Below are 19,130 nucleotides of genomic sequence, written 5' to 3'. Positions count from 1 at the left end.
AGAATAGAACATAAATCACGGAACAAAAGTTTAAACTGAGAAAATGTACCATTTTAAGGGAAAAATATGTAAAATCAGAATTTCACAGTGTCAACAAATCCCCAAAAAGTTGGGACAAGGCCATTTTCACCACTGTGTGGCATCTCCCCTTCTTCTTACAACACTCAACAGACGTCTGGGGACCGAGGAGACCAGTTTCTCAAGTTTAGAAATAGGAATGCTCTCCCATTCTTGTCTAATACAGGCCTCTAACTGTTCAATCGTCTTGGGCCTTCTATGTTGCACCTTCCTCTTTATGATGCGCCAAATGTTCTCTGCAGACTGGCCATTTCAGTACCCGGATCCTTCTCCTACGCAGCCATGATGTTGTGATTGATGCAGAATGTGGTCTGGCATTATCTTGTTGAAAAATGCAGGGTCTTCCCTGAAAGAGATGACATCTGGATGGGAGCATATGTTGTTCTAGAACCTGAATATATTTTTCCAGACATGCAAGCTGCCCATGCCACACGCACTCATGCAACCCCATACCATCAGAGATGCAGGCTTCTGAACTGAGCGTTGATAACAACTTGGGTTGTCCTTGTCCTCTTTGGTCCGGATGACATGGCGTCCCAGATTTCCAAAAATAATTTCGAATCATGACTCGTCTGACCACAGAACAATCTTCCATTTTGCCACACTCCATTTTAAATGATCCCTGGCCCAGTGAAAACGCCTGAGCTTGTGGATCTTGCTTAGAAATGGCTTCTTCTTTGCACTGTAGAGTTTCAGCTGGCAACGGCGGATGGCACGGTGGATTGTGTTCACTGACAATGGTTTCTGGAAGTATTCCTGAGCCCATTCTGTGATTTCCTTTACAGTAGCATTCCTGTTTGTGGTGCAGTGTCGTTTAAGGGCCCGGAGATCACGGGCATCCAGTATGGTTTTACGGCCTTGACCCTTACGCACAGAGATTGTTCCAGATTCTCTGAATCTTCGGATGATGTTATGGACAGTTGATGATGATAGATGCAAAGTCTTTGCAATTTTTCGCTGGGTAACACCTTTCTGATATTGCTCCACTATCTTTCTGCGCAACATTGTGGGAATTGGTGATCCTCTACCCATCTTGGCTTCTAAGAGACACTGCCACTCTGAGAAGTTCTTTTTATACCCAATCATGTTGCCAATTGACCTAATTAGTGTTAATTGGTCTTCCAGCTCTTCGTTATGCTCAAATTTACTTATTCCAGCCTCTTATTGCTACTTGTCCCAACTTTTTTGGGATTTGTTGACACCGTGAAAATTTGAATCAACGTATTTTTCCTTTAAAATGATACATTTACTCGGATTAAATGTTTGATCTGTCATCTACGTTCTATTACAAATAAAATATTGACATTTGCCATCTCCGCATCATTGCATTCAGTTTTTATTCACAATTTGTTTAGTGTCCCAACTTTTTGGGAATCCGGTTTGTACATATACGAAAAAAAGTGTATTGTGGGACAGATAACCCAATAGAACGTCATACACATAAAATGAGGCAATGGGAAAAGGATTACTGCCATGCAGTTACTCACAATACCATAGGTGGACCAGTGGTGATAATGGCAAATGACTGATGAGGTCACTGCAGGTGTTCCCGTTGAATGATATTACATCCAAGACATGATCAACTGATTAATTCAGGATGCCAATTGACAGTTCATCAGGGAAACCAAAGTAGAAGGGGTGAAAAAATGTTAAATAACTTCACATCAGCAGGTAGGCAAAATGGGATAACTCTCCCAGAAAACCTGCACTCTCCCTACCTACAAGCTAAACGGTGCTCCACTATAGGGAGGGCTGTCCCCACTTATAAATGTATCCCCTGGAATTAGAATCCCTGCCTATAATATCCCAATAATAATAATGCCTGCAAAAAAGAAAAAAATTAAAAAATTAAAAAAAAAGTACCATGGGAGTCCCATCTACACTTGTAACGTCTCCCGATGCGTTTCCCCGACTCAAATACAGTTGTTCATTAGGGGAGATTCAAAAAGCACAATGGCTGTGACAAGATGATAGCCAATGCAATGACCAGCGGCGCGCATAGGTTACCGCTGCAGGTTTAAATACCCTCTTACCTGATGTAGCCGTGTCCCCCTGTGAGAAATGCACGCGCGTGTGCCGGGCGCATATAGATGACATCACAATGAGATCCCGAGTTCTCTGCGAGAATCTCGGAGTGTACTGCGCATGCGTGGGGACTGAACGAGACCCGTAATGACGGGTCTCGCGATGTTTGGAGTGCAAGCTAAAGTGATTAATGCGGGACGGCGCTGATACTTGTGTCCCCAAAACCATAGCAACCAGATAGGATATACAGCGTCCAACCTATGAACGGGATAGTCTAGGGTAAATATAACAGAAGGAGAAAAAAGTTATAAACCTTTGTTATCATTGGCTCATAGAACGTGGGTAAATATAGTCAGTGGATATAGGTGTCTAGAATATTTTTGAAATAATGAGATATAAACAAAAATTGATAAACAAGACATCAGAATTACCACTAACAAAAATAATAATTAGAAGTGGAAATTAGATCACTAATGGACCAAAAATACAGTAAACACTATATGGACATAAATCAGAAGCGTCACCAGAGAATATATCGTCACAAAAAAACAAACAAAGGATATGGATTCATTGAGGCCCAATGGACTCATAGACTTAAGTCTAAACGACCATTTTTTTTTTTGTAGAATCATTTTATCAATGTCCCCCCTTTAGGGGAAGGACGCACCTTCTCGATTACACAAAATTTGAGTGATTTGGGATTACCATTGTGTATTTCATGCACGTGCCTAGAGATAGGGGTATCCTTCTTGTGTCTAATGTCACTAAGATATGCCCCAACTCTCCTGCGTAATTCCCGTGATGTCTTCCCTAAATATTGAAGCGGACACTTGCAACTACATAAGTATACCAAACCTGATGTTTTACAATTGGCAAAATCCCAAATATTGTACTCCTTTTGTGTGACAATGTTCAAGAATTTCTTGGTGGTGTCAATATAATAACAAGCAATGCAGCCACTACATCTAAACATGCCGCAGACCTTTCTCGCCACCCAGGTACCCTGTTGCTTTGGGGGTGAGTAGTGACTATGTATAAGGTGATCTCTTAGAGATCTGCCTCTTCTGTAGGAAAGTGCAGGATAATCAGGTAAAATGTCTCTCAGATCCGTCTCCATTTTAAGAATATCCCAGTATCTATTAAGGATATCACGTACCTTCCTACTTTTGTTGTCAATGGTCCCTATGATTTGTGACGATAAATTGTGTTTGTCATTTATCTTAGTTGACCGCGGGACCAGAAGTTCAGACCTATCCTTATGAAGGGCACAGTTAAATGCCTCTGATAGAACCCGTTGTGGCTATCCCCTCTGTGTGAACCTATTTCGTAGGTCCCTTGCTTGATGGTGAAATTCATTAACGGTGGAACAGTTTCTCCAGATGCGGAGGTATTGTCCCTTCGGTATGCCTCACCTCAAGCTGGTAGTGTGATGACTCTCCCAGCGAAGGAGACTGTTCGTGGTCATAGGCTTTCTATAGGTCCGTGTATGAATGACACCATCCTGTAACCTAATGTCTAAATCCAGAAAGTGTCACGGGGCGCCAGAGGCGCACTCGGTCTCCCATCAGCCGTAGACCTGCTGCTTAGCTTCGGGAGCGAGGATCTGTGTTTGGCCTCGTTCCCAGGGCAGCTTTGCTAGCTGGGAGGCTCCCTGCTCCTAGGTCTGCCTTGAGCACCGAGCTGATCACTCGGTGCTCGACTTGTCTGTCTGTCAGTCATGTGACGCTGGCCACGTCACATGACCCCCAGACCCCAATATAAATACTGGCAGCCTGCTGGCCACAGGTTGCCTGTTAATTCTAGGTTCCTGGCTATTTGTTGGACTACTGAATACTCACCTGATCCTGTTCCCTGGCGATCCTTTGCCTGCTCCTCCTGTACTGCGCATCCCTCCTGGTATTGTGACCTCGGCTCCCACCTGACTACTCTTTGCGGACTCCTCTGGTACTTCTCTACTCTCCTGGTCTTTGCTTAACCCTTTGTACTGTGTAGCTCTCTTGGTTCTGACCCGGTCCGTTCACGTTCCGTATTTTGTCTTGTCTGTCTTCCCTGCACATATCCTAAGTAAGGGACTGTCGTCCAGTTGTCCCCTGTCATCAGGACTCGTGAGGCAAGTAGGCAGGGCCAGGGGTGAGGGTGGAGCGCAGTGGTCACTATCCTTCCCCCTGTGTGTGTGTGGACGTGACCGTTACAGAAAGGATATATGATCATCATTGAGCTCATGCGTAAAGTGCATCCCTATATTGTTTGTGTTGAGGATGAGCATAAATTCCTTAAAGGCCTATCTGGAGTCACTCCATAGGACAAACATTTTATCTCAGAAGCAGCCCTAGAAAATTATATGGGAGGTCCACCACTGATCATCAGCGAACACAATAGTGTCCTCCCACCAGCACAGGAATATATTTGCATATTTTTCAGATAGGCACTACACCCAGGCAGAAAATGAGTGGAAAGTTGGCCCTGCATGTGCATGGCTCTCTACATTTACTTTTGTGGAGTAAGCAAGCCCAGCTATTTCCATGACTATCATAGAAAAGAATGAAGAGAGCAGAGGACATGCGTTGCTATCTGTCCACTTATTCTTTGCCTTGATGTGGTAGCCACCTCATTAGGTAGGATGGGGGACACCTGTTCTGGAGGTTCTGGAGAGGTTCAGGTTCCAAAAGTGTGACCCACACAGTATTGGACTGTGGTTCCTTGGGCCTACCAAAGGAAATTATTCTCGGGGCCCAACTCCTATATCATCAATAAAGTCAAAAAGTTTTTAAAACAAAGAAATAGATCCTAGTGGCAAGTGTGTCAGAGCCTGGAGGATCCTCTGGTACTGTGATGGGCCATAAAGACTCTGGAGCCACATCTATTAGTCATTTATGGCATATCCTGTGGATGACGGTGGGAAAAACCCTTTACCAGCTACTCATGCCTTGTTGGCCTTGAGATGTCCATGTATTCATTTGAAGGCTGCCTATGCTATATTTCCTCTGTAGTGTTGACTGCAATGGAAGCTGATTGTAAAATCAACTGGCAATATCAGCTGGTTGCTGGGGGTCGTGGCAGCCAGACTCGTGGCTCTCATACTAAAGGCTGGTCTGTGATAAGATAACCCCTTTAACTCCTAAATTGTTATAGGACAGGACCGTAACCAACAGTATATTATTCTATGATGATAAGAATAGGAATGTGGGTGGGATTGTGACAACTTCCCAATTGTTTTTATAATGACAAGAGCAGTTATCACTGAGGCCTGAATATAAAATAAAACATAAAGGGGGTCAATTACTAATCTGAAATATGCCTAAATTAGGAGTATTTCAGGCACAGATAACTGTTGCGCCGCTATTTGCGACTTTTCCCTGCTCACGCCAAGTCTAAAATTGTGGGAAGGGGGACTTTTTTCTAAATGGTCTAAATGTAAGACAGCTCAGAAGCTGGCTTACATTTAGAATTGGCACTGGATGTGGCAAAGTTATGAAGAAGCCTGCGCCTCTTCATAACTTTGGCGGATCCACCGCCAGCTATGGACCTTTATTAAGAACGGCATCTAGAAAGCCGGTCTTACTAAATGTGTCCCAAAGTGTAGCGAATGTGGCTTTGATTTTGTCTTTATTGTTCTATTTTTTAGGTATCTTTGTGCTGCTAATCTCATTCTTTGCATTTCTGCACTGCTGGATGAACGCATTTGCTGAGATGCTCCGCTTTGCAGATCGCAGGTTTTATAAGGTGACTGCTCCTTTCTATATCTTATACTATGGTTTCGTGCATTGGATTGCTTTACCATAAAGCCGCTGTTTCCATTTTCTACAGGACTGGTGGAATTCCAAGTCCTTCTCCAACTACTACCGCACATGGAATGTGATCGTCCATGACTGGTTGTATTATTATGTCTACCAGGATCTGCTATGGGTGAGGATTTTATCAGAAGAGTATTAGGACAATCTGGAGGTGTGAACCTGCACTCAACAACTGAAATATTCTTTATCTTTCAGCTGCTCAAGAAGCGTTTTCGCACAGGAGTGATGCTAGCTGTATTCCTCATCTCTGCCACTGTACATGAATATGCTTTAACAATGTCTCTTGGTTTCTTTTACCCGGTCATGTTCTGCCTTTTTGCTCTTTTTGGAGGTATATTTGACCACCATTTTCTTCTATGTCTTTTTCATAATGTTAGCAGTTGCAGTAGCATACATAGCAGAAAATGGGTCCCCATAATGTTGCTAGTTCATGACACCCAAAACGGAAGTGTCTGGTGAGTCGATATCCCATCTCTTTTCCTCAGAAGATGTAAGCCCTGCACAAGTTCTCACCACCCAATAACAAAGAGAATGGGTCCTAACCAAGAGTGGGCCCCATCCACTCAGGACCCTAAAGCATCTGCAATGAGACGGACCGTGGGGGGCAGTTACATGGACACCAATTATGCAGTGGGTCAGGATATGTGTATAATAGTCTATGGTTTTTGTTTCTGACGCCAATTGCAGCGTGCGCAGGGTACTGTCGCAGGGCCCTTTAAGGTGCCCTTTGCAACTCACGTACCAGGTTAGGAATGCCAGAGCGGTGTAATGTCTCTGTTTGGTAATAGTAATAGTGTTAACGGTGTCTCCTACCTTGGTACGGCTGGACTCCTGGATCCTGGCTCACTTGCAATAAATGAGTGCGTTGCTAGTAGGAGTAATTGAGGAACTTGGTAGCAATGAATGAGATCCAGACTTGGAATATAATTCAAACTGGTCTTTACTTGATGCAGAAATAATCCATGTGAGATACAGCAATAGTCTTGGGTCCCAGCAGGTATTAGCAATATGTGGCAGGAATTACTATCTTCTGCTCTGTCTATCTTCTGCTGTTTTGGGGACTGACTAGCTGAGAAGGAATTTGGCTTCTCCTGGTCTCTGGATGGTACTCACAGTTGTGCTCACAGGGTATGGTTCTTCCTGGAGTTCTGGAGGTGGCTGCTTGCTTTCCACCAGTTGAGGCTGAAGGGCTCAGACTGGGAATGGTGATCTTTTGTCTCAGCCGAGACAAGATTCTGGTTTGGGATCCCTTGAACTGGGAGCTCCTACACGCACAGCCTTCCCCATGCAGGGAGAGTTGGAACACACTGGATCTAACAGTTTTTTCCCTCCCTTGCTGCAAGGAGTCGGAAACTCCACTTCCCTTAAGCAGGGGGGCAGAACAGAACTGGAACATTCCATTCTGAATGGCCATAACATTAACTATTCCTACCAACGATGCCGCCACCTGCTGGTAGAAAAATCACTGAAGTATTAAACCTACTTTAAAACGTAACTTTTATATGACGATATTTGTAAAATAATTCCCACAAAAAACAAATGTTATTTTAGATAGCTGCAAATAGATCTAGCGAAGTATAGATAGGGTATACAGTACTCCGGATACACACATACTACACGTTAGGTCATATGTGGCCACTCATGATTAATACATATTAGGTCATATCCGACCACTCACGATTCAGACGTTCGGTGTTTGTTGACGGATATTCGCGAGGTTCCCAGATTCTCGGTCGTCTGATGTCTTGTTCGTGCTGGAGATATGGTCATTCTGGCTGTAGGTATTCCAGGGTTCAAAAGAAGGGATATATTAGGGTGCAAAAAATGGGAGATCTAGCCCTGCACAAATAACTATCCCTGCCTAAAAGTGGAGATGGCCCCCGCCTAAATGCAGAAGTATCACTCCCTATTGGAGCGACCCCACTTATCGACGGCTGTACCCTGGATACTAACCCTAAAAAATTACTCCCAATTAGCAGTCCTAAATCCCGACGCGTTTCCTCTGTCACAATAGTGTGACAGGTTCATCAGGGGATGAAAACGATGTATGATGGCTTAATAGCCTAGCTAGATGCTGTTGCTGGTCATGCTAGATAAAGCAGACAGTCCAGAATGATGCTGGATACTGCTGCCCTTAAATACCCCATAGTTGGTTAAAAATTCCTTACCGGTGTGTATAATTGTTGCACACATCGCGGCGTGCGTTCCACATGGCGCCGGTTTCCTCATGGGTAAATGAGACGCATCGGCGTCATTGGATAGTGTACAGGAAGTGTTTCGCCAACTGGCGACGTCACTTCCTGTATGTGAGCCGCATCGTGGAACGCATCATTCAGTGGCGATTCAAAATACCGGAAGTGACGATGCTTCCTGTGTATGATACGCACATGGAACGCATCTCCGTCTATTTGAATCCACAAGATACTACACTTCCTATGTTTAATACATAAATATAGCGCACTTTTGATTTATGTATATAAGGAACGCTATCAGACACAGGCACAGTGAAGTATTATCTCTGGATATATAATTTAATAAGGAACGCCACAATTAGCGATATAAACAGCTTATTTTGAGACATATTTGATAGATCTCAATAAGTATATTGGTATTTAATTATAAAAAGTATACCATTTAACCAACTATCGTCATTCCTGGGGATCAGTATAACAGGGATGACCATATCTAAAATTATAGGCGGGCGAGGTGATTCAAGGGAATGCTGTCTGCATATCCATTTGGCAGTCATCATTCAAAGATACCCTATATCACCCTATAATGAATAGACCTGAAACATTACAAAGAAAATATCACATTTAAAATGGTTTCATCTGCACAGCTGTGAATGACATGAGCGAAATCACAGCAAATGACCGTGTTGATTTCCTTAGTAGATAGTAGCGGGGTAAAAGCATTAGTAACCCGACTCTGGGGTGTTACATTCCCCCTTACTTTGAATCAAGCAGTCCTCGGCTTGTGCTTGGGATAAGAGGAATGAGCTCTGGGGGTACCCAAATTAATACAAAGGGCTGCCTGAAATACACATAAGACAAACAAAGACAAACATAAAACGGCTACCCTGAGGTTCCTGCCCGCATGAGTAGGGTGTCCTTAATTAACAGTTTCCCTCTCGGTATAACCAGTGATCCAAATACTGCACTAAGCAAACATTACTGACTGACTTTGTAGTGTTCTAGATCCTTTAAACACCAAAGGAAGCATGGGGGTGTCCTTACTCTGTAGTCCCACCATGGTGTAATGAAATACTGGCAAATGAAAGGGTGGCTTTAACCTGTATTCCCTTCCCTGCACCAAAGTCTGAGAAATTTGGCTTATAGCATGATCACTATGGTGACTAAGGGGTAGCTAAATTATGGCTCTAAGGTTTGAGACGCCATACCTTACGCAAAGGCTCAGAAGAGGAGGTATTTAGCGTCTCCATACACTTCTGGCAATGTCACAGGAGGAGGGTATTATAATCCCATGAAACTCCTGGAAGACACCAGGATAGGGATTTAGAAGTCCCATTACCATTCCTGGTACATATAACAAGCGGGGCAGAGGGGTACCTTATTCCCCTAGCCATTCCTGAAGCAGCAGGGTTACCTGTGTAGTTACTGGACCTGCCAGGACTCACTACTTGGTCCTACCTGTGCACTAAGAGTAGGCCATTAGAATTAAGCATCCAGATAGGCAGTCCATGTAAGGAGAACAGAGCTGTAAGGCAAGACACACAAAAGTATGGTGTTACTGCTCTGGCTAAAGGCAACAGTCAGAGCAGTTTCACAAACAGTGCATAAATTTACATTGCGGCGTCTGTAAAAGAGTCCATACAGTGGGCACAAGTACTTGAACGTTGCTCAACCTGTAAACATGTAAGCAAAATTAGTGCAATATTTAAACAGTATAAGTCACAAAGAGCTCAGGTACACATTTGAGTCCTTTCTTTGGGTGCAAGCTTGTAACGTTGCATAACTTGTATCAAGTAGGAAAAAAATAATAATAATAATTTGTAATCCATTATGAAGCATGGTTTGGCTGATAGATGGAGTCCATTAAGTCCAGGCACAAAAAGGTGAGATGAAAAAGGCCCAAAATGTTAACAATAAATAGTAGGCAATATTTCTTACCATTCCCGATAACGGACAGGTGGCACACCCTTGTTGGTCCGTTGGGATCTCCACAAGGATAATCCAGAGTCGCCGAGGGCTGAAATAGAGTCTGGGCCTTGTAAAGGAGGATCAGCCGACGAACTTGGTTCCAAAGGCGCAGTGGTCTCTGCAACTGGCATCAGGACTCGGATTAGAGGCTGAAAGAACCACTAAAGGGGGTCAAGCATGGAAGGCATGCTTGACTTTCTGAAGACAATGGCAGCTCAGGTGATGTATCCTCTTCTCTTGGCTGCTCCTGAACAGGTTCCTGTAGGCATTTCTTAAGCCTGTTACGATGGACTCACTGAGTACCTTTATCCTCTCTCTGGATTTTGTAAACCTCTAATGAGGGGATGGCCACTATTGTGTATGGCTCCCGCTCCCAGCGACTATCCAGTTTGCTTACAGGGTGATTGTTTTTCAGCCAGACCTGGTCTCCAGGCTGTAAGGGCTCAGCATGTGCATGAATATCAAAGTCCTGTTTTTGTTTTTGTTGAGCCTTCTCTATTTTAGAGTCCACTATTTCTTTGGGGTCCTCCAGGCGTTTCTGATGCTCTTTGACCCACTCGGATTGAGGAATGAGTGGTTCAGCGTCCGGCACAGGGACGTCAAGGGCAAGATCTGCGGCTAGACGGCCATGTCTTCCGAACATGAGGTAGTGAGGAGTGTATCCAGTGGAGCAATGGGTTGTATTGTTGTACAGGTACACTAGTTCAGGGAGGAGTAACGGCCATTCAGCCCTCTGGTGAGGCAGCACAGCCTTGAGCATGTTGATCAGTGTCTGATTCATTTTTTCGCACAGCCTGTTTCCCTGAGGGTAGTATGCGGTAGTTCTCAGTTTTTTGCAGTTGTACAAGGCACAAAGTTCATAGAATAACTAAGACTTGAATGCAGATCCCTGATCAGTGAGTATTTTGTCAGGACACCCATACGGCAGAATGAAGCTCTTCCACATGGCAGCAGCTGTAGTTTTTGCAGTTAAGTCCTTTACAGGTACAGCCACAACGAACTTGGTATCGTGGTCTATGATTGTCATAGCAAAGACATACCCAGATCTGCTGGGTTCCAATTTCACGTGGTCAATTGCCACGATTTCAAGAGGACCTTTACTCACTATTGGATGAAGGGAGGCTCGCTGATCATGTCTTTCCCCTTTTGCCACTGCACAGGTAGGACACTGTCGACACCAGGTTTCTATGTCACTTCTCATGCCAATCCAGTAGAAACGTCGTCTGATGGTGGCTTCCGTTTTATGGATTCCAAAGTCACCAGACCGGTTATGGTACATGTCCATCACCATCTTGGCATCTCTTCAAGGCACCACTATCTGGTGGAGGCGCTCACAGGTGACTGAATCAAGCGTTCTCCTGAGGAGTAGGTCTCTTTGTAGGAAGAGTAGTTTCCGTTGTCACCAGAGGCGAACTAGCTCTGGGTCAGCACTCCGCCGTCGGATTCTCTCCGGTATGCGCCCGCTGTAAAAATAATCCAACAGTTCTCCAATGGCTCTGCTCTCTGATTGTAGTTTAGTCCAGAGCTCTTTCTCAACTGGAGGTGAGGGGGTCACAGGTCTGTGGAAAACAAGTGACTTAGTGTGTAGGACCTCCTGTCGGGCAAATTGGGAGTAGAATATTGGCATCTCCACATCTTCCCACTAATCATCAGTAGAAATTGGTTCTTTCTGGGCAGGTAGCCTAGACAAAGTGTCGGCATTGTCATTAGATTTCCCAGTTCGGTACTTAATGGTAAAGTTGGAGTTCGCCAGTCTAGAGGCCCATCTTTGTTCTAGAGCTCCCAGACGTGCAGTGTTCAAGTGAGCTAGCGGATTATTGACGGTATAGACCGTGAAAGGTGTAGAAGCTAGGTAGTCCTTGAATTTTTCATTTACAGCCCAGCCCAAGGCTAAGAATTCCAGCTTGAACGAGCTGTAGTTATGGTCATTCCACTCTGGCTCTCGTAAAGATCTGCTGGCATAGGCGATGACTCTTTCAGTTCCAGCTTGCGTCTGAGATAGTACAGCTCCCAAACCTTTCTTACTTGCATCAGTATAGAGGAAAAATGGTAGGCTATAGTCAGGCTAACCCAGAACTGGAGGTTCTGCAAGTTTTTCTTTCAACAGTTGGAAAGCAGCTTCTCTCTCTTCACTCCATTCTACCGGTATCTTGGGATTTTGACATCCTTTAGGGTAACCTTTCACAAGCTCCCGGATAGGTTCCGCAATCTGAGCATAGTGCGGGATAAATTTCCGATAGTAACTTGCAAATCTGAGGAAGCTCTTGACCTCTTTGACTGTTTTGGGAGCCGGACAGCTTTGTACTGCTGCTATCTTGTCAGTGTCTGGTCTCTCGTCTTCTGCACTCACAACATGTCCCAGATATTTAACTTGGGGCTTCAGTAAGTGACACTTTGAAGGTTTCACTTTCAGTCCATGTTGGGTCAAAGTCTGGAACACTTCCGCCAGGTGCTGTAAATGTTCCTCGTAGGTCTTAGAGTAGATGATCATATCATCCAGGTACAACAACACAGCCTCAAAGTTTTTGTGTCCAAGACATCTTTCCATGAGTCTCTGAAATGTCCCAGGGGCGTTGCATAGCCCGAATGGCATGTTGTTGAACTCAAACAGACCCATTGGGGTGGCAAAAGCTGTTTTTTCTTTATCTTCTGGTGCCATGGGAACTTGCCAATAGCCATTGGTTAGATCCAGCGTTGAAAAGTAAGCAGCAGATCCCAGAGCTGCCAGGGATTCTGCAATTCGTGGCAGGGGGTATGCATCCTTGTGCGTAATGTTGTTGATCTTACGGTAGTCCACACAAAAACGGATGGTTCCATCCTTCTTCTTTACCAGGACTAAGGGGGCAGCCCAGGGGCTGTGACTATCCTGGATGACATTAGCTGTCTTCATATCCTGCACCATCTTCTTCACCTACTGGTACATGGCAGGGGGGATTGGTCGGTATCTCTCTTTGATTGGAGGATGAGTGCCGGTTGGAATGGTGTGCTGTATTAAGCCAGTCTGACCATAGTCCAGAGAATGCTTGCTGAAGACTTGGTGGTGTTGTTTGACTAAGTCCAGCACACCGTTGATCTGCTCGGCAGAGGTTGTGGTATCCCCGATGTGTAGTTCGGCCCACCAGGGCTGTTCTGGCGGGTCTTTGGCTTCCGCCACCGATTGGAGTGATTGTTGAGCCGCAGCAGTGGGATAATCCAGGATATTCTGCGGACGGATGTGGTATAGGCAGGCCACTGGATAGTGCTTTTTTAATTTCACGGCTTCATCACCCAGATTGACTAAGCGTATGGGTACCTTTCCTTGGGACATGGTGACTACGCTCCTAGCGGCTAGGATGAGGGGGTGATATTGAAGATGTATTGGTTCCACAAGGGCCTGATAGTCTTGACTTTGGATACCGATGCAAGCCTTGCACCATATCAGAGTCTCTGCTCCAGGCTGGAGTTTGATAGGGTGAGCATCCTTGATGCGGGTAGATTTCGCCCCGTTGATTGCTGAATTTGTGTTGGGTGGATAGCACTTGAATGGTCTGGTGTATAACCCATTGAGTTTCATGGGGTGTAGTCACCTAGTATAGGCACTGGTTTGCCATTGGTAGCTATGATCTGGAGCCAAGATTCAGGAGGTTGTATCAGTTGGGCTCCATTTCGGCATGTGTCAAATGCTGCTTGGCGGATGGTAGTCACTTGAGATATGGTATCAATTAAAGCAGGAAACTTCACTCCGTTGATGTCAAATTCCACCACGGGGCGGGCACCCACATATCTCGGCATAAAGGCTGGATCTTTGGGACCTAGTATTCTTCCTCCCGAGGGGTGGTCCTCGACCTCAGGGGATACCCGTTTAACTGACGGCAGTACTTTTCAATGTGTCCATACCTCTGACAATGCAGGCATCGCTGTTTCCTGATGTTTTGATAACCGGGGTCTGGCAACCTACTGACTGGCTGGCGACAATATTCTTGTGGACCGGGCGTAGAGCGGTCTCTGTTTGCAGAAGTCCCTTTTCCCACCTTGGGTTGCTGTTCTAGTCGCTCGAGCTGTTTCCTCATCCTCTCCATATTCTCAGCTAAGAGGGAGACTTGAGTGGTCAGAGATGCTACAGTATCTGGAACGGGTGTCCGGATGGAACACGTGCGCATTACGGGAAAACTGCGCGAGTAGGCACGCAATTGCAGTCAGTTTTAACTGCGATTGCATTCCGATGGTTAGTTTTTTTCCATGCGAGTTCGATGCGTTTTGCACGCGCGTGAGAAAAAACTGAATGTGGTACCCAGACCCGAACCCGGACTTCTTCACTGAAGTTCGGGTTTAGGTTAGGTGTTCTATTCATTTTATTATTTTCCCTTATATTCACAATACAGAATGCTTACTCAAATGTGCCTTGAGGGGCATCATCTTCTTTCTTTCTTCATTCAGCAGGACCTGCGCTGACGTCACCACGTGGTGAGCGCGATTAAGTCATCAAAGGTCCTTTTGCAGGTCCTGAAGAAAGAAGACGATGCCAGCTGTGCAAACAAGAGGATGAGGTGAGTTATTTATATTTTTTTTACCATTCAAGCCACATTTTAGTAAGCATTCTGTATTAAGAATGCTATTATTTTCTCTTATAACCATGTTATAAGGGAAAATAATGCAGTGATTAGACTTTAATGGGGTTGCTCATCCCTATCATCTCCTAGAAACCATGCGTACAAATCGCACTCATCCGCACTTGCTTGTGGATGCTTGTGATTTTCATGCAGACCCATTCATTTCTATGGGGCCTGCGTTGCGTGAAAAACTAAGAATATAGAACATGCTGCGATTTTCACGTAACGCACAAGTGGGGGTACTGATAGGCTATTCTGAGGTCTGATCTGAGGTCTAGGGATACTGATGGGCTGATCTGAGGTCTGGGGGTACTGATGGGCTAATCTGAGGTCTGGGGGTACTGATGGGCTAATCTGAGGTCTGGGGGTACTGATGGACTAATCTGAAGTCTGGGGTTACTGATAGGCTAAGCTGAGGTCTAATAAGGGTCTGATGGGCTAATCTGAGGTCTGATAAGGGTCTGATGGGCTAATCTGAGGTCTGATAAGGGTCTGATGGGCTAATCTGAGGTCTGGTAAGGCTCTGAATGGGCTGATATGAGGTCTGATAGGGGTCTCAGTGGGCTGATATGAGGTCTGATGAAAAATATTTTTTTCTTATTTTCCTACTCTAAAATCTGGGGGCGTCTTATCATCGGGTGCGTCTTATAAAGTGAAAAATATGGTAGTTCTCCTTTGAAGTTGATTTCTCATAAAAATGACTGCATATAATCCATAATGTTCAATAATTAACTGGTAGTTCATATACTCTTATTCAAGCTATATATATATATATATATATATATATATATATCAGTCTCTTCAATAATTAAATACTAATTCGTATATAGATCATGTATCTTTGATTAGTAGGATACTTTATAAGTGTTATTACATTACCACCCCATGGACAATCTGTGTTTCTCTCTGTGTGCTCTTCCTCCTGCACTTGCCTTGTTGTTAATCGAGGCAGAAGATTCTCACCTGGCGCTGCTCAAGTTCTTTCGGAGTCCCAGGTGGTCTTTAGCTTTCCGCCTGATCTTTGCATTCAATCTGCGGTCTATCGTGCTATCCGATGCGAGTTGGAGACTTGAATGCATCTTTACAACGGAGATGGTAATCACCGGGGTTGTTTATATGTATCCCTTCAAATATTTGTGGACATAGCTATGGCTTGTATAACCAGCTTTATGTTTGGATACGCAAAGGTTCTGTGGTTTATTTGTAGGTTCCTTACAGCATGTGTAGAGTGTATATGTTATGTATTGGTATAAGTAAGGCTACTTTAACACTAGCGTTTTCAATTCCGCTATTGAGATCCGTCACAGGGTCTCAATAGCGGAAGAAAACACTTCAGTTTTGTCCCCATTCATTGTCAATGGGGACAAAACTGAACAAAACGGAATGCACTAAAATGCATTCCATTCCGTTTGGCTGCGTCCCCGTCGAGGACACAAAAACGCTGGTGCGGAGTAAGAAAACAGATCCGTCCCTATTGACTTACATTGTGTGCCAGGATGGATTTGCTTTCTATGACACAATAGAAAACTGATCTGTCCCCCATTGGCTTCAATGGTGTTCAAGACGGATCCGTCATGGCTATAGAAGACATATTACTACCGGATCCGTTCATGATGGATGCATGCGGTTGTATTATTGTAACGGAAGCGTTTTTTGCAGATCCATGACGGATCGGCGAAAAACGCTAATGTGAAAGTAGCCTAAGACTTCCTTCTTATGTTTTCCAGGCATATTTAATTTCATGATGAATGATAAACGGACCAGCCCAATTTGGAATGTGATGTTATGGACCTTCCTCTTCATTGGTCAGGGGATCCAGCTGTGCTTATATTGTCAGGAGTGGTACGCCCAGATCCACTGCCCCCTCACAGAGGTAAATCTGAATAGTGATTAATGTACTAAATACAGATCAGGTATCAGTAGGAGAAGATGACCTATTCTAGATTCTACTAATACAATAGATGATTTCTGACTGACACATTCTGGTTGGTTTTCAGCCATGGACGCACAGACACATGAATGCTTGCTGTAGCAAGAAAGGAACATTGTATTCAATGTAATATTTATAGTGCAAATACAAAATACATGAATGGGACATTCTGTGCCCTGACGCTCAGTGTTCCCAGTTCACATCCTTTTCTACGTTTACCACACTTTTAAAAGTATCGATATACAGAACACAAAAGTGTGTGCAGTCTTAGAATCCCTCGTGGGCTTATGCACAAGCAATTATGGCGAATAAGCCAAATGTTCCTGATAACTGCTGATCGCTTATGCAGGATAATGTGCTTCCAGCAAATGATGATTTTAAAGGCTATGGGCACCTTTGGGGACACAGCGTCAGAGCAGCTCTCGGAGTTAATTCACTGTAGAGAAAAATGCAATGGTCTGAAAATGCACTGAAACTGAAAGCTGTAGAGGAAAAACTTTTTTTAAAAGACAGGCTACAAAAATAATGGAGGGTCTTAAAGGGGTTATCCAAACCCTATAATTCCCCCTCTAATTCCCGGGCCCCTCACACAGGTTGTCGCTTCTGTTGCCCGCACGGCCGCTGCTGCATCTCCACATTACGCGGATCAAAACATCCAACGACGGGAGAGCAGCCAATAGCAGGCTGCAACGGTGATTAGCCACCCTAGCGGGTGACGCTAGGGAGGCTCGTCCCCGTTGCGGCCTGCTATTGGCCACAACGCCCCCCACCCCCACCAGATGTTTTTTTTTTTTGGTAAATTCTTTATTTTTGAGATTTTTCAATAAAGAAAAAGCAGTAACAAACATGTACAGTTCGTAAAGTACGAGCAAGGTACCAGGTATAGTTGTAGAAGTTTGAATGGACAATCCCCATTCAAGTAGACAAGAAGTGTTTCAAATAATGCAAACATATAGTGATAGGAATTCCAGTCCACTGTGCAGCTATCACATATAGTATGTTAATAAGGAACATTAAGTTCATGGTACAATAACACTGATGCTAATGAGGATTAGTGAGACCTTCAGCTGTGGACCACAAAATTTGGCTAAACTGTCAGACAACATGAGAAGAAAAAACTGTCACAAAACATAACAGACGGTAGGGTCCGAATCAGATCTTTATATCTTGGATGTATGAATATATTAGAAAATCATAGCTATGTTTAAGGTTAAGCAACCTAATATATCTTTGAGTGAGATTAGACAGGATACCTTTATCTTGTGCATGGGTGTCAATTGAGAAGGTGTTGATAGTGGCCTAGTCGTACCATTAATGATTACTTTGAAGGGGGAGTAAGGGGGGGTCAGATCCGCTAGCTGAGTACACAAGAGTGAATGTACAGACACTCGAAGGTAGGGGGAGAGCCCCAAACCACCCTTAGGCCCTATAAAAGTTCAACCATGGTTGCCAGAGTTTTAGAAAGGCCTTCCTGTTACCTCTTTCCCAACCCGCCATGTCTTCCATAAGGCAAATTTGGTGAATTTTATCTAGCCATTCTTTAGTGGAAGGGGTATCACGATCGGCGTGACTATCACATACGTGACACAGAGGGAGGGAAAGAGGAAGGCCCTGCCCAAGTGAGAGGGAAGGTGGTGACCCCTGACTCACCTTGCGGCTGGCACCTGGCTGCCCTGACGTCCCTAGACGGGTTCCTCACCCGTACGCCGATCACGTGCCTAAAACCCTGGCTTTCCCTAAGATGAGCCCTAGATAGTGAACAGGGCGGTGGGAACACTAGTCCGCACCACTAGCTCTAAAGGAAAACACCAAGGGGAGGACAGACAATACAGACTCAACATATAATCCCAGGTGGGCGACAACAGGAGACAACAAAAAGCCCAACAGGGATCCGGAGGGTAGCACTCTGGAACAACAACCAGGATTCACAGCTCCAGTGGGTCAGTATAGAAGTCCAGGCAGGAAGCTCTATAACTGGCAACTAGAGAAGTGTGAGAGGAGAATATAAGGAGGTTGGGAGTGGCAGACAAGAAACAGCTGAGGAGGAGAAGCTACGGATCCCTGAGTGAGACAAAAAGGATTGCAAGGCAAACACAGAAAACAATCACTAAGAAACAACGTGATCTTCAGACATAGAGTGCGCAGCCACCCGCTGCGACTTCCTGACCCCGGGTATAACGGAGTCAGACGTGGCTCTTGACACCCTCGTGACAAGGGGGTTCTGGGCTTTTCCATTTAGTTGGAATAATGTATTTAGCTGCAGAGATCATATGTGTGGCCAGATTTCTACTAGAAGGTCTGAAATCGCTCTGTGACAACCATAGTAGAACTAGTGCAGGGGACAATGAGATATGAGAGCTGCAGACTTTATTGATAGTATGTTCAACCTCTGTCCAGAATTTTGAAATATTCCTACAGGACCACCAGATGTGGGAGATGGGGCCCTGCTCTTCCTGACATCTCCAGCACTTGTCCGTGGGGGAGAGGTGGGCTCTGTATAGGAAGTCAGGAGTTTTATACCATCTTGATAGTATTTTGAAAGAATTTTCTTGAA

The 19,130-nt window shown here is 44.7% G+C and overlaps 1 protein-coding gene across 1 annotated transcript in view; it reads left to right on the top strand.

Annotated features, from left to right (window-relative positions):
• The window catches only part of LOC122931422 (sterol O-acyltransferase 2-like), a 188,202-nt gene that overhangs the window by 138,567 nt on the left and 30,505 nt on the right, over positions 1-19,130 (top strand). The window contains exons 10-13 of the mRNA XM_044285496.1: positions 5,729-5,826; positions 5,911-6,009; positions 6,093-6,228; positions 16,374-16,519. Coding sequence (XP_044141431.1) covers positions 5,729-5,826; positions 5,911-6,009; positions 6,093-6,228; positions 16,374-16,519 — 479 coding nt within the window. The remainder of the gene's footprint in view (positions 1-5,728; positions 5,827-5,910; positions 6,010-6,092; positions 6,229-16,373; positions 16,520-19,130) is intronic.

The sequence above is a fragment of the Bufo gargarizans genome, chromosome 3 (assembly GCF_014858855.1).
Source record: "Bufo gargarizans isolate SCDJY-AF-19 chromosome 3, ASM1485885v1, whole genome shotgun sequence".
NCBI classification, from domain to species: domain Eukaryota; kingdom Metazoa; phylum Chordata; class Amphibia; order Anura; family Bufonidae; genus Bufo; species Bufo gargarizans.
This window is presented reverse-complemented; position numbering and strand designations above follow the sequence as displayed.